Source organism: Aquarana catesbeiana, linkage group LG04, assembly GCF_042186555.1.
Source record: "Aquarana catesbeiana isolate 2022-GZ linkage group LG04, ASM4218655v1, whole genome shotgun sequence".
NCBI classification, from domain to species: domain Eukaryota; kingdom Metazoa; phylum Chordata; class Amphibia; order Anura; family Ranidae; genus Aquarana; species Aquarana catesbeiana.
This window is the reverse complement of record NC_133327.1, coordinates 148280997-148296441: the sequence shown is the minus strand read 5'-3', so window position 1 is coordinate 148296441 and position 15445 is coordinate 148280997. Positions and strand designations below refer to the sequence as shown.

The 15445-nt window shown below is 42.0% G+C and overlaps 1 protein-coding gene across 2 annotated transcripts in view; it reads left to right on the top strand.

Moving 5' to 3' along the window:
* Positions 1–15445, top strand: part of LOC141139582 (calcium-binding protein 39) — a 51089-nt gene that overhangs the window by 6821 nt on the left and 28823 nt on the right. For both annotated transcript variants that reach the window (XM_073625856.1, XM_073625857.1), the window contains exon 2: positions 14042–14193. In XM_073625856.1, the coding sequence (XP_073481957.1) occupies positions 14080–14193 (114 nt within the window). In that variant the 5' untranslated portion in view covers positions 14042–14079. The remainder of the gene's footprint in view (positions 1–14041; positions 14194–15445) is intronic.

Here is a 15445-nt window from a genome sequence, read left to right as displayed (position 1 = left end):
ATGTTATTAGTGCCTACTGCTAACCTGTATGTACTGCTTTGTAGAACACCTGTTCTTGGTCAACAAGTAATATTTCTTTACAGTGATCTGACTGATAGCTTACCTGGACACTAACACTTGGGAGTCTGAAAGGCAACAGAAACAGGACTTGGTAGTGGCAGACCAGACCCTCTGTGTTTTCTATAATGCTTTGTGCCTACTTTTTTTTTTTTTTTTTTTTTAAATTTTGTTTTATCCAGAGCAAGCAGCATTCACATAGAGCCAAAGTCTATGGTGGTACTTTGCCCTGTCTACCCAATACTGGTCCATTTTATTCTTTGTACACTACTCAGATTGCACTAGATGATATTAATCTGTGGTACTGCAACCATGTGTGTATTGTGTAGCAAAGAGTAGGGATTTTATTGCACAGTCAGTAATAACTGATTGGTAAGGCAGCCCATACATCATTACATTTTTTTTTTCAACCAGTGGGCTCTGTTTGCACCATTAACCCCCACAAAACCAGATGGTTACATTGGGGGTGCTGGAGCCTATGAGAGATAGACTCCTCCTGGTGTGGGGTGAGGAGATCAATCTGGGGAGCACCAGTGATGATGGCTGCAGGTGATGGAGCTGTCACAGGGACTCTTCAACAAATATCGGTAGATGTTGTGTTTTTTTTTTTTTTTTTTTTTTTTTTTCAGTATACTTTGGCTTTCACATTATGGGGTATATTTTGAATAAGCAGTGCGAAGAGAAAAGCTTTGGATTACTGTTTTTTTTTTTACACCAGCTGATTAGAATTACTGAATTAACTGAAATCAGACAAAGAAGAATCTTGTTTTCTTATGAATTACAGTACTTTAAAGTGTTTTGCAGTTTATAGTTCCTGTAAAGCAGGGGTCAGCAACCTTCTTCAACTTAAGGGCCGGATTCAATGTATGTGAATGCATGGGGGCTGAACTCGCCCACTAATAAAGATAATATCCTAACATAGTAATAACAGTAGTACAGGTTTACCTCACTTTTAAGGTGATTCACTAATACAAAGCCAGTTCCCCCTAAGGGAGCATGTGCCATCCTGGCACCCAAGGGTGGCTGACGCCAACCAGCATGGTCTGGAGATGGGGTTCCTGTCCCCAGGGCTGATGGGGGCCCTCGTTCCCAGGGGAGATTGGGTCCCCCCCATTGCAATGTCCCCTGTCCCCCTTCAAATCTCTCCTATAGTGTCCTCTGTCCCTGCACCCCACCATCTGTAGTGTCCTCTGCCCTCCACCCCACGGAGACACAAAAACACACAATGTATTAGTAGCACTCTCCTACCTTACACAGGTGTAGAGAGCGGCTGGTATCACTGGTCTGGATGGGGGTGGGAACTGCTGAAGTTAACTTTTTACATTAACAGGCTGGTGATTTTTTTTTTTTTTTTTTGCTAGGATCGCCTGGCAACCAAACACCTGCTGTTTAATGTAAAAAGTTCACTTCAGTAATTCCTGCCTCCATCCAGCCCCGTAATACAAGCCGCTCGCTGTTGTCCAATGAAAAGAACAGCAGCGAACATGGCCAGGTGCCCATGAATTAATCACGGGCACTGACGGGCCAGACAATTAGCGGTGACTGGCTGGGTGCGGCCCGTGGGTTGCCGACCCCTACTGTAAAGACTCCTCCATTCTAAAAGGCCTATATTTAAAGCGGTTGTATAGTCTTTTTTTTTACTTTTACCTACAGGTAAGCCTATAATAAGGCTTACCTGTAGGTAAAAAAAAATCTCCTAAACCTTTACGGTTTAGGAGATATTCCCCTTGCTATGCGCCGCTGACTGCAGCGGCGCATGCGCACAGGGGATTCTCGGCTGAAGCCCGGCAGCTGCCGGACCTTGCCGAGTAAGAAATCTCCCGCGCGCATGCGCGGGAGTGATGACATCGCGGCTCCAGCCACTCACAGCGCTGGAACCGCGATACCCGGAAGACACGCCGAGGCAACATGACAGCTAAGATACTGACGCCTCGTTCCAAGGTAAGTATTTCATAATGAGCTAGTATGCGGTGCATACTAGCTCATTATGCCTTTTGCTTTACAGGGTTAAAAAAAAAAAAATTGCGGGTATACAACCGCTTTAAATGTACCCTTGCTATATTGGTATGCAGATATGATAAATAAAACATATTGCTTATCTGGCCTCTGGGATTTGCCCAGCTGAAACAAACTATTATAACATGATCACAGACCATTTTTTAAAGCAGAGTTACAATCTCCTTCTCTCCAGTGCTGTGATGGAGATCAGGCAACTGACATCTTGAGCCCGGGACATCCGGGTATCAATAGCAAGTCATTTAATTGGCTGGGTCCAGATGTCATTGCTCCCACACGTGGGGGGGCGCAGTGTATAGTGCGGGCAGGCAGGTAAGCAATTTTAATGCAGATGAGACATGGTATGTCTCTTCTACATTAAAACCCTGAAGCGTGCTATCATGTTTTGTAATGTTTGCAAGCGGCATATTCAATTTTCACAAAGTGCACACCCGATGCCATGCTTTGGTGTGAACTGAGCTTGTTAGGAAAAAAAAAATGTATTTTTAGTTCATTGAGCTACATCGCCTATTGGATGTGTGCATTCGGTCTTCCAGGCCTCAGGCCAAGCGTTTGCCATTCAGAGAATGCCTTGCATTTTTGCTCAATGAAGGCAAGGCGTTCTCTGATTGGATAAGATGGCAATTGTGATGCCACTGCTCCACCTCATCCAGTCAGAGAATGCCTTGCCTTCATTGAGCAAAATGCTAGGCGTTCTGGGAATGGCACCCATGCTGAGTGAATGATCTCCTGTGGTTACTATACAGAAGGGCAGCTGCTCAGCAGTGATGACTGGTAATGGCAAATACCACAGTGATTCTTGGCTTTCACAGCTCCCACAGGTATGGCATGTGCATACTTGGACCGAACAAGACCAACGTAGCTATGCAATTAAATCCATACCCAGAGTTCAGCTTTTATCTCATTAATTATTTGTGCCATACCCTAAGAGATGCCAGGGATAAAGTATTACTTAAGTATGGGATTTGTTTTTTCCAAGAATCATTCTTACCTAGGTGGATGCAGCATCGGTCACCCACCAGTTCTAAGACTGAGAACCGAGCAATCAGACACTGCCGATCGCTTGGTTCTCGGAGCTCCCTGAGCAGTCACAGGCTCTTTGCTCTGCCCCCCATCCCCGCCCCATGCTTACTGGAGCATTGGGCTGTGGAGGGGGGTGGGAGTGGCCAGTTCAGGCTCTCAGCGGCACGCTGAGCCTTGTGCCAATCTAGGCATGTGGGCGGATCCCGACTATGCACTCCTGTGAATAGAAGTATAGCCAGACGAGCTTTGGCTGTACTTCCTCTTTTTTTTTTTTTTTTTTAAGGAACATCTTGCTGGTCCCAATTAACTTTGCATACTCCCTAAATTCTAATCTGGAACACAAGATGGACTTAAAGTGCTGGTAAACGTAAGGGGGTGTACTTACTTTTCCCCTGTGTCATATTTGCTTTTTTATTAGTTTAGATCAGGGGTCTCCAAACCTTCTAAACAAAGGGCCAGTTTACTGTCCTTCAGGTTTTAGGGGGTGGCAAACTGTCGTTTGTTTCAGTGGGAGTAATTGTGCACAATTGTTGTCATTGGGAGGAATTGTGTCCCATTGTTGGTATCGGCGAATGAACTGGTGCCTCAAGGGCTGGATAAAAGCAAGCAAAGGGCCGCAGTTTGAATTATGTTGACAAAAGCCTTGGAATGAATGAGCGTTGTCTAGTAATGTAGAGAAAATCTTACACTTTTTCATCAGTGTAAGATTAGCTGAATTTGAAACCATGGCCGAAGGTGTATGACACTGAGCCTTATAGAGAACTTTTGTTCTTGCCTGAAGTGGGTGGAAATGCAGTTTGACTTGTTCATTACACAAACTGATTCAAGTATAGGTTCTTTCCTAGAGCTGTACTATCCATTACTTCATCATATACTAACTACCAAGAGTGTTAATGCACTATATAAGGACAGGTCCAAAAAATGTGTGTGAAATCCCCCCCGAGATGCTCCGCAGAGCACACATTATTTATCTTTTGAAGCCTGAGGCCAGCCTCCCAAGCTCAAATAGTATTAAGCATTGGAGCAGTCAATTGGTAGGGGGTCCTACGGCCCCTAAATAAGAGTACCTTAAGAGCTTCTATAGAACCTACCACTGCTGCTTCCAGCCGAGTGGAAGAGTTATATGCGGCCGTAACCAGCTGAGTGGCCAAGAAATATTTATATAAATCTGGAAAGGCTAAGCCTCTCTGTTTAAAGTAGTTCATTTATACCTGGGTTTCTTTGATCCCCATAAAAAAGATGAAAACAGCTGATTTAATCTTGTAAAAAAGCATACAGGGAGTCACGGAGGAGAATGTCTGAATAAATACATACATTTTGGTGTAATTTTCAAGAGATTAATACGTTCCAATAAAGGCAGTGGTAGAGACTTCCATGCTTTCAATGTTGACCCAATGTCTCCTAAAATCTGAGTCAAATTCAGGGAGATAAATTCAGAACCTTGACGGGAAATTACAACTCCTAAATACTTGAAATTATCTACCCACTGCAATGGAATATCATTTGAAGCCGTACTACAGGCCTCCATATCAATTGGGAACAACAAGGACTTAGACCAATTTATCTTCAGACCTGTAACTGTTGAAAAAGAATCCAATATCTCTAAGGCTCCTTGGAGCGAGGGTCCAGTGTCATTTAAAAATAATAAAAGGTCATCTGCATATATATAGCTACCCTCTCTTCCAACCAGCCAATCTGCAATCCCTTAATATTGGGGGAAGTGCGCAAAGCCTCCGCCAACTGCTCCATAGCAATAGCAGAGCCGGAGAGAGAGAGGGCAGCCCTGCCGAGTTCCCCTGAATAATGAAAAAGGAGTTGACAACCCTCCCCCCCATACAGCTGTGGACTTTTACTATATGGACACTTACCTGTACAAGGAGCCTGCAGTGTCCGCACACCAGCTGATCTTCAGACCGGCTGTCTGGTGCAGCTGCCTCCATTTCTGGTAAGGGAACCCGGCAGTGAAGCCTTTTGGCTTCACAGCCAGTTCCCTACTGCGCATGTGCGAAGTGCACTGCACTTTCTTATTGGTGCGGCAGCGGAGGAGGGGGCCGAACTTCCGAGAGACAAGGCAGCTGCACCATCTCCCATAAGTGGGGAATGGTACCTGTCAAAAACAGGTTCCCGTTCCCCGAAATGTGGCACCGTGGGGGGGGGGGGGGATGGATAAGCGGAATTTCCACTATTGAGTGGAACTCTGCTTTAAGAAAAATATGATAATTTTGAAATTTGATGGCAGCAACATGTCTCAAAGTTTGCACCTGGCCATGTTTACCACACTGCAGCACCCCCTCTTCTTTTTACAACACTCTGTAAATGTCTGGAAACTGAGAAGACCAGTTGCTAGAGTTTAGGGAGAGGAATGTTGTCCCATTCTTGCCTGAACTAGGATTCTAACTGCAACAGATTTTCAGGGGCTTCAGCAGCGCTTCATTGGGAAGGGGTAATGACCAGTTTAGGACATACTGAGCAATGCTATGATTACACCCTTGTAATTCTTTGTAGTTTGTCTCTGGTGTAGGTTTCCTTTTAGGGCAAATGTGTTATTAGGAGTGTTACTGTTTGACGTATGGTCTTTCGAGAAGAGTTGACTTATCCCATTTGAAAAAAATTTGCGCTAGAGCCTAAATGTGCTAAAAAAAAAAATAAGCAGCTAACACAATATTTAGATACAAAGTACATAAAACTTACAAACCAAACAGTGTAGCGCTATATCCTATAAACATTGGCTATAGTGCTACACTTGTTAGCATACTCAATTGCATATAATCTGTAGTTAAAGATTTCCAGGCATGATATATTTTTACAAAGTTCCATTGGTCTAGTTTGTAGCAGTATAAATATGTATATTCCACACGTGGCTGATGCACCTAGAAGCTGAAAATACAGTCCCTTGAAAAAAGTATTCATACCCCTAGAAGTTTTCCACGCTTTTGTCATGTTACAACCCAAAAAGTTAGTTATTTTATTGGGATTTTGTTATAGATGAGCACAAAGTGGCACATAATTGTGAAGTGTAAGGAAAATTATAAATGGTTTACATTTTTTTTTTTTTTTTTTACAAATATCTGAAAAGTGTGGCGTGCATTTGTATTTGGCCCCTTTTACTCTCATACCCCTAATGACCAGTGGATTCCAGGCTTGGATTTTTTAACTCTATGCCATATTTTATTGGATGTGTTTAAGTTTTTAGTAATGTTGTTCCCAATAAACCATCATACGGTTTTTACGCTATGTGGATTGTGGACAGTTTTTTTTTTTTTTTTTTTTTTTTTTCCTTTCTTCATGTGACATCCATGAGAATGTTGTCGGCCATGATACCATTTCTACCTCTTTTTCCAGTGGATCTGCTAAGATTTGGGAATGAATGTGTGTTTAGACTCCTATAATGTGGAGTCTAGAAATCTGGTAAGAGCACATCTTATTCACTGTGGAAGGTGCACTTTGGTCGTTTACCTTTTTGTCTGGATACAGTTTAAAAGACTTTTGCTATTTATGTTTTATCTATGTTTGGAAGCCTTTTTTTCCTGGGTCTCATGTGTGTTACTCAATGTGTTTACACTTCATTATTACTCACCTAGCACAGCAATTTATATTTTACATTGTTGAAAGAAAGTCGTAAGAAGTCCCATTTGCAGTTTGCGAGAAGCCATGTGAAAGAAGGTGCTCTGGTCACATGAGACCAAAATTGAACTTTTTGACCTAAAAGCAAAACGCTATGTGTGTCGGAAAACTAATACTGCACATCACCCTGAACGCACACCATCCCCCACCGTGAAACCTGGTGGTGGCAGTATCATGCTGTGGGGTTGCTTTTCTTCAGCAGGGACAGGGAAGCTGGTCATAGTTGATGGGAAGATGTATGGAGCCAAATTCAGGCAATCCTTAGAAGAAAACCTGTTAGTCTGCAAAAGACTTGATACTGGGGTGGAGGTTCACCTTCCAGAAGAACAATGACCCTAAACATACAGCCAGAACTGCAATGTGATGGTTTGGATCATAGCATAGTCATGTGTTAAATGGCCCAGTCAAAGTCCAGACCTAAATCCAATTAAGAATCTGTGGCAAGACTTGAAAATTGCTGTTCAGAGCTTGAGCCATTTGGCAAAAAATTCACTCTAGATGTGCAAAGCTTTTAGAGACATACCCAGAAAGACTTGCAGCTGTAATTGCAGTGAAAAGTGGTTCTCCAAAGTATTGACTCAGGGGGGCTGAATACAAATGCATGCCACATATTTCACATGTTTATTTGTAAAAAAATTTGAAAACCAGTTATCATTTCCTTTCCACTTCACAATTATGTGCCACTTTGTGTTGGTCTACAACAAAGTACATTTATGTTTTTGGTCGTAACATGACAAAGCGTGGAAAATTGCAAGGGGTATGAATACTTTTTCAAGGCACTAACTGCAAATGCATTAGTGCATTGAGCCAGCTGCATGGCAGGACCTGGAAGAAAGTGGAGATCACTGGATTAGTGGCCTCTACTTCATGGTTTTCCAGCTTCCATTTATACAAGTGGATACCCATAAGATACAATGGCTTTTATATCTGCTCTCCAAAGCACTGATAATCTCACCCACAAAGTGGTTCTTTCTGGTATTAAAGCCAATCTCCATGTTCCTTGTACTTTAAATAGTTAGGTGTGAACCAGCTTGGTCAAAACTATTTCCTTTACAAAGTGCTGCATTGGCTCTAAGCACTGTATGAAGCTTCAGCTACATAAGTACACGGTGCTGGTTTCCATCTCGCTCCCGGAACGATGCAGAGCTTTTCTGAACGATGCAGAGCTTTTCTGAACGGTGCTCAGCTATTCATAAGCAACTTTGTATTTTGTTAATGAGTCTGATATTGTGACATGATGAGCTTGCCTGTCCACCTCAGCCAATCGGAGGAAGCTTTGTGTTCATTCACAGAATACACAGCTGCCTATAAATTGCTGAGCACCACCCTGTTTTGTTCCGGGTGTGAGACGGGAAGTCTGTCTCAAAGCATGAACCCAGCACTGTGTACTGTATGTAACTGAAGCTACTGTACATACAGTGCTTAGAGCCAGTGCAGCACTTAGTGAATGAAATTGTTAATTTGGACCAAACAGACTATTTTTAAAGTGACAGGAAACTTGGAGATCAGCTTGAAGAACAGGAGTGTTCCCCCAGTCTTGTTCACCCACATCTTAAGGTTAGGGCTTGGGGAGAGAGGGAGAGAGATACTTATTCTACCATGAAATGGTCAGTGTTTGATTCAGGGGGCTTGCATGACATTTCTGTGGGCAGTGTGTTTTTTTAGTTTATTTATTTATTTAGTTATTTATTTATTGTTTTGTTTTTGGAGTACTAAAAACCCCTATGGCCGAAATGTTTTGTGTGGGTTTTTATTTTCTGCAGATGTACTTAAAAGAAGGGTAAGGAAACCATATTGTTTAGTTAGTTCCAAGGACATGCTGCACAAAAAGGATGACATTGGCTGTCAAAATTGTTTGAAAAGACCTGAAAAATCTGTTAAAGTAGGAGGGTATCTAGATAAAACAGAATAGTGGATAGGAATGCAAATTGTTTGTTTCTAGGTGGCACTTTAATGCCTGACCTTTGAGCAATGGGTGTGGTTAAGGGTAATAAGTAAACATTTGTATTTATTTAGTGACCTTTTTCAGATCCCTTGTGTACCTGATGCAAGGTCTTGACAGGTAAATAGTGCAAAGGTAATTTCTCCTGCAAGCTGCTGGTCCTATAATGCTGAAATGTCTGCAAGATTTTAGAGATCTATAAATTGCCCAAGCTGTAAAGCTGGCTTCACGCATTGCAGTCTAATCCTGTGCTTTCCTTCAGATTTACCAATGACTGTATAGTGTGCTAAACTCTCTTGTTGGTTAATCTAAAGCAGGTGACACATTTTACAGTCTGCTTGTACAATCTCCTTTGGAGTACTGTTTAGTGTTGGAGCCTACCAAAAAAAACAATTGATATAGCATTTCTGTATATCCAATCATGACATTTTATTTAGAATGCCTCAAGTAGTAATAAAATCACATCAATCACTTAGTGACTGACTTATATGAACAATATACAGGGGTCACCAGTAATATGGCCCCTCCTGCAGACTGGGCTCCTAGTGGTGCCTGGATTTTTTTTTTTTTCTGCCTCCAAACACCCCCTGCATGATAGCCTATGTGTCCATGCATACATAGGTGTTGAGGATAGTTTTGAGGCAGGGGCATTTAGAGGCAGTAAAAAACCCCTAGTGCCAGCACATCCAGGAGCAGCGATGTTTTGGCAGAAAAACTGCTTGACGCCTGTAAATGCATACTAAAGCTAGATGCATTTGGTGCTTGAGTGTGAATTGATTTCATTGGCTAGAATAATATTTTAACAAATGCCTAATTGCTTAACGCTCCTAAATGTGTTACCCGTGTTTAAAAGCGTCAATCCCCTTTCTCTGCCAAAACGCCACTCCCTGGAGGAACGGCACCTAGGAGAGATAGCAAAATGTCCAGTGTGCATGAGGCCTCAATGTGCTTCTGAAGCCTGAATTGTGGAGATGGGTTGGAACCTCCTTCTTTTTTTTTTTTGTCTTCCCACTGAGGAGATTCGCTCTCAGTTTTTTTTTCCCTGCTGACAGTTGTCACCAGGTTTCAAATTGAGGGAAAAAAATCTTACCTTTTGTAGAGGTCACTGGGTCAGAAATTGAGGACAAATCCAAAAATAAGAGGGTGAAAACACATCACCTCATCATGACTTTTTCAGTTTCAGTGGTGTATTCTTTAAAAGAGAAGTATGGCTTTCCAAAAATAAACATTTGTACTCGCCTAGGTGGATGCAGCATTGATTCGATGCTGCATCTGTCCCCTTTGGCTCTGCACTGAGAACTGAGTAATCAAACCCCACTGATCACTCGGTTCTCCCCCTGTGTAAATGGGCATGCAGAGTAATGGCTTGGGAGTGGGCCTGCTTGGGTGTCCCCATTACAAGCTGCTTACTCTGGGGGCACTCGGCAGAAGGCAGGGGACCCTAGAAGAGGAGGAACGGGGCTGCTCTGTGGAAAACCGCTGCACAGAGCAGGTAAACACAAATTGCCTTTAATATCACTTTAACCTTTGAGATCCACAATAGCTCAGATTCTCCATCTAGACCTCGGTTTATAATCCAGCCAGATTACTAGGCATAGGAGGGAAGAGTGAGACCATTCCTGAAAAGACAAAAAAGGAAGCAGGGGTAGGGAAGGGTACCGGGGAAATAGTGAGTGATCTGAAGCAGTGGTTCTCAACCTCCGACCATGTTTTGGGAATTTCCTTTAGATAAAATAGCTGTCCAAAATACCAAACCATTGACTGTTTTAAAGACGAAGTAAACCCTGGTGGGTTTTACTTCCTCTTTATTTCCCTGCAAAGGTAAAGCATAATGGGCTACTATGCACCGCATAGTAGCCCATTATGTGTCACTTAACTGAAAACGAAGCCTGCGATGTCACTGCTGTCTCCACTAGCAGCGAGCGTCCATCTTCACCCCTCTTCCTTCCGGGGCTGCGAACTCTGGCTCTGTGACTGGCCGGAGTCACGTGACGTCACTCCCGCGCAGGAGCTGCCAGTCACGGCATGACCCCCTTTAGAAACGGCACGGTCTGCCCTTTCTAAAGTGCGCATGCGCTGTAGACATCGGCGCACGGCTTTATTGTAAATATCTCGTAAACCGTGGAGGTTTAGGAGATATTTCCAGCACCTACAGGTAAGCCTTAATATAGGCTTACCTTAGGTAAAAGTGCTTTTACAGGGTGTACAACCACTTTAACACCTGTGCAAGATAAAGGAAAACCTGCAAACATGGCCTGCTGGGGATACTTGAGGACTGAGGTTGAGAACCACTTATCTAAAGGGAACAAAACTTTTTGTAATATTCTTGTTACGAAGTACAGCTGAAACTTTTTCATTCACTACTGTGCCATACTAGTGTGATCATTCCGGTGCCTGACCTCCTCTCCTGGCTTCTGTGTCTACAGTCGACACTGGTAAGTTAGTGAGTAAAGGAGCAGTTCCACAAGGTGCCACTACAGAACAATGGCACGTTCTGCCATAAAAAAAGCCTGTATGTAGAAAAGCTGAAAATGGGCGTACACTTTAAGTGGTATCTATATGGCCTAATAATCCAGCAAGCATGGAGTAGGAAATAATTGAAAACCTCTAAATTTTGTTTAACATGCATAACATACTTTTTTGAGTAGCTTCAAGCCAGAAAGAACAAGTGAAACTAGCAGATTAGAGTACATTTGGAGGCACTCACAACTTAAATATTATTTGTTTAAGGCCTATGTCAGACTAGCAATTCTGTTGCTGCCAGCAACTTTCCAGCAATGGGATCCTTAACCACTTCAGCCCCGGAATGCTTTGCCCCCTTCCTGACAGGTCATTTTTTTGCAATACGGCACTGCCTTGCTTTAACTGACCATTGCGTGGTCATGCGATGTTGCACCCAAACAAAATTGATGTCCTTTTTTTCCCCACAAATCGAGATTTCTTTTGGTGGTATGTGATCACCTCTGCGTTTTTTTTTTTTTTCTTCTCTGTAATAAATATCCAAAAAATATAAAAGTAAAAAAAACAAATTTCTTCAGTTTAGGCCGATATGTATTCTTCTACATATTCTTGGTAAAAGAAATCGCAATAAGCATATATTGGTTTTCGCAAAAGTTATATAGTCTACAAAATAGGGGATGGATTTATTTTATTTTTTTACTAGTAATGGCGGCGATCTGGAATTTTCATCGGGACTGTGACATTGCGGCTGACAGATCGGACACTTGACACTTTTTTTTTTTTTTGGCACCAGTGACATTTATACAGTGATCAGAGCTAAAAATGGCCACTGATTACTGTATAAATGTCACTGGCAGGGAGGGGGTTAACTTTGTTCCCTGGGTGTGTTTCTAACTGGGGGGGAGGTTACTGACTGGGAAGGAGACATATTATTGTTCTTACTTAGTAAGAACACACTATGTCTCTACTCCCCTGACAGAACCGGGATTTGTCTGGACACACACACACACACACCCCAGTTCTCCTTCTGTCAGGAACAATCGTGGGTGCCTGGCGGACATCGCGCCCACCGGGCACACGTAATGGCTCCGGGGACACGCTGCGCCTGTGTGCCTGGTATAGCGTTTAGAATAGCCGACGTATAGCTACGGCGATTTGCGCAGCCGTGCCAACCTGCTGCAGTATAACTGTGGCGGCTGGTCGGCTAGCTGTTAAAGTGATACTAAAGTCTCAACTTTTTAACTATAAAAAAAATGTAAAAAAATGTTATACTTGCCTCCTCTGTGCAGTGGATTTGCACAGAGCAGCCTTGATGCTCCTTCTCGGGTCCCTCTTCGGTGCTCCTGACCCCTCCCTCCCGTTGAGTGCCCCCACAGCAGGCAGCTTGCTATAGGGGCACCCGAGCTGAGCCACAGCTCCCTGTGGGGAAGACTGACCCCGCTCCCTTTCTCTCCTCATTGGCTGACAGCAGTGGGAGCCAGTGGCGCCACACTTCTGTCTCAGCCAATCAGGAGGGAAGTCCCGGGCAGCCGAGACGCTCCTACCCCATCGCCGGATCTAGATGGGGCTGAGGTAAGTATTAGGGGGATGCTGCACACAGATATACACTAGAGCTGCACAATTAATCGCCAAAAATCTTTATCGCGATCTCTACTAAAGTGTTTCACAATTCTTTCAATTCTTTCTATGCAAAGAATTTTGCTCTTCTGAAGCCACAGCCATCAAAAGAAAGGAAGAGAAAAACTGGGCAGTCTGCCAAGAATCAAAACATTCTTTATCAGTTGAACTTAAGTATAAACATTGTAACAATTTGTCAATGGAATAGACTTTGTGTGTAAGTGAAAAAAGTTTAACCACTTAAACACTAAACCTTTTTCTGACATTTTGTTGATTTCAAGTTAAAATCTTCTTTTTTTTTTTTTTTTTTTCTTTGCTAGAAAATTACTTAGAACCCCCAAACGTTATATATATATATATATTTTTTTAGTAGACACCCTAGAGCAGTGATGGCAAACCTTGGCACTCCAGATGATTTGGAACTACATTTCCCATGATGCTCAACTACACTGCAGAGTGCATGAGCATCATGGGAATTGTAGTTCCAAATCATCTGGGGTGCCAAGGTTCACCATCACTGTCCTAGAGAATAAAATGGTGGTTGTTGTAATATTTTATGTCACACTGTATTTGCGCAGCGGTCTTTCAAATGCAATTTTTTTGTAAAAAATTACTTTAATGAATTAAAAAAAACAAAAAAACTAACCAGTAAAGTTAGCCCATTTTTTGTATAATGTGAAAGATTTTATGTCGCGAGAATCGTGAAAGAATTGTGATCTTTTTATTCTAAGCAAAAAAAAAAAACGTGTTTCTCATTTTGGCCAGAATCGTGCAGCTCTAATATACACACAAGGTTTTTTTATCTTGATGTGTAGAATGCATTAAGATAAAGAAAACATTCTGACTTTACAATCGCTCTAAATAAGCCACATGCTTCTACAGCACTGCTCTCTCTCTGGCTGGAATATTCCCTGGCAATGAAGGGATCTGTGGCAAAGCAGCACCTTGATGGTCTTGTCAGAGAGGGATTATCATAAAAGCAGCAAGATGCCACCAGTGACTGGATCCTTAGTGTGTGTGTCTTGGGTCTAGTTATGTCGTTTATTTTTAAAGTAGCAGCCAATAACTCGCTTTTGTACATAAATTGGTAAAAAAAATATGACAAATTCCAACACAACATTATATGCCAGGATATGATATGATATAAAAAGGACTTTTGTCTGCACATTATTGCTATCTTAAAGTTAAAGGGATTTTTCTAGTGCCTAGCAGAGGGGTAAATTGTTGAAATGACAATGAAATGGTATCCAGTGCAGCTGTTAATTGTTTTTTTTTTTTTGTTTTGTTTTCTCTTTTTTTCAGGTATTCCATAAATCAGTGTTACATTAGCACTAGCAAACATGCCATTCCCCTTTGGGAAGTCCCACAAGTCTCCTGCAGACATAGTGAAGAACCTAAAGGAAAGCATAGCTGTATTGGAGAAACAGGACATTTCAGACAAGAAAGCTGAAAAGGTAATATATTGTTGTTCTCTTCTGTTTGAAGTGTCAGAACTCTACAGCCACCCTGGTATATTTTAAATTGGATCAATATGATTTTATGTCACATAAGTTAAAGCTGAACGCCATGAAAACAAAGTCCTTTGCTTGCTGCGCCCACGCTGCAAAAGTTAAATAATCAGTTCTGTCCAATGAACCAGGTAAAACAGTTTACCTCATCCTCTGCTTGTATTACTAGACTTATCCCTGCAACCTCTCCTCCCCTGCACTCTGGTAGTCTAATGTCATCAAGGCTCATGCGTTGCATTTTTGGGGGGTTTTTTGAGTCGCATGTCCAAGTTGCACAGGTGGATGCTAGGAAATAGGAACCTAGAAAACACACTGGAAACGCATAAAAAAAAAAAGCATCAAAAATGCATATGCATCTTTGTATTAGAACAATGTGAAAGCAGCCTAAAGCAGAAAAAGTTGCAGAAAAATCTAATCAAATTCAGATTTAATGAAATAGAACTGATCATCTGCTGTATGGCGTTTCTAAGTGCGCATTGTTTTCTGTTGCTTCGTTTTAAAGGCATCTTAAAATGACCAACTTCCTTTATAAATTTAATTACGTCTTCTTTCTTTTTCCATTGTAAGGAAAACACTCAGATGTCAGACAAGCCTTGGTCGATGAATGGTCTTCTCCACTGTATTAGTCTTGGAATAGCATTGTTTACTGTAATCAGTAAACATGGGATGATTATTTTCCTTACACTCTTTGTCTTTTCTTACACACTTAGACATTCCTAGAATTCCACACTTGTTTGAATTTGTTATACAATGTTTCTTAAGAGAAATAAACCCATTCAAATACGTGTATCATTACCCAACTAGTCAAGAACAAATAAGGACTCCACAATGCAAAATACAAGAGGTATTCTTGCTGTGATTGCGGAGTGAAGTCCTAACTTATTACTTTTTTTTCATGTGGTTTCTCTAGCTATTTTTTTTTTTTCCCCTTTTTTTGGTTTTGAGAAGTTTAGGGAACAGTTGGAACTGAAGCCGAACTTGCTCGGGTGATTTACCCTCACTTCCTGTCCTGGTCACCAGGACAAGCAGGGAGAAGAAATTTTTCTTAGACCTTGTTAACACATGTGCGGTGCGAATTTCAGATCTGTTTTCACTGTGATTTTCCAAAGTAGCTGTTCAGTGGTTCAGCTGCAATTTAGATAGTTCTGATGCTAAATTTTAAGACCAGGTGGCCGCTGATGTCCTTAACAATAGCCGG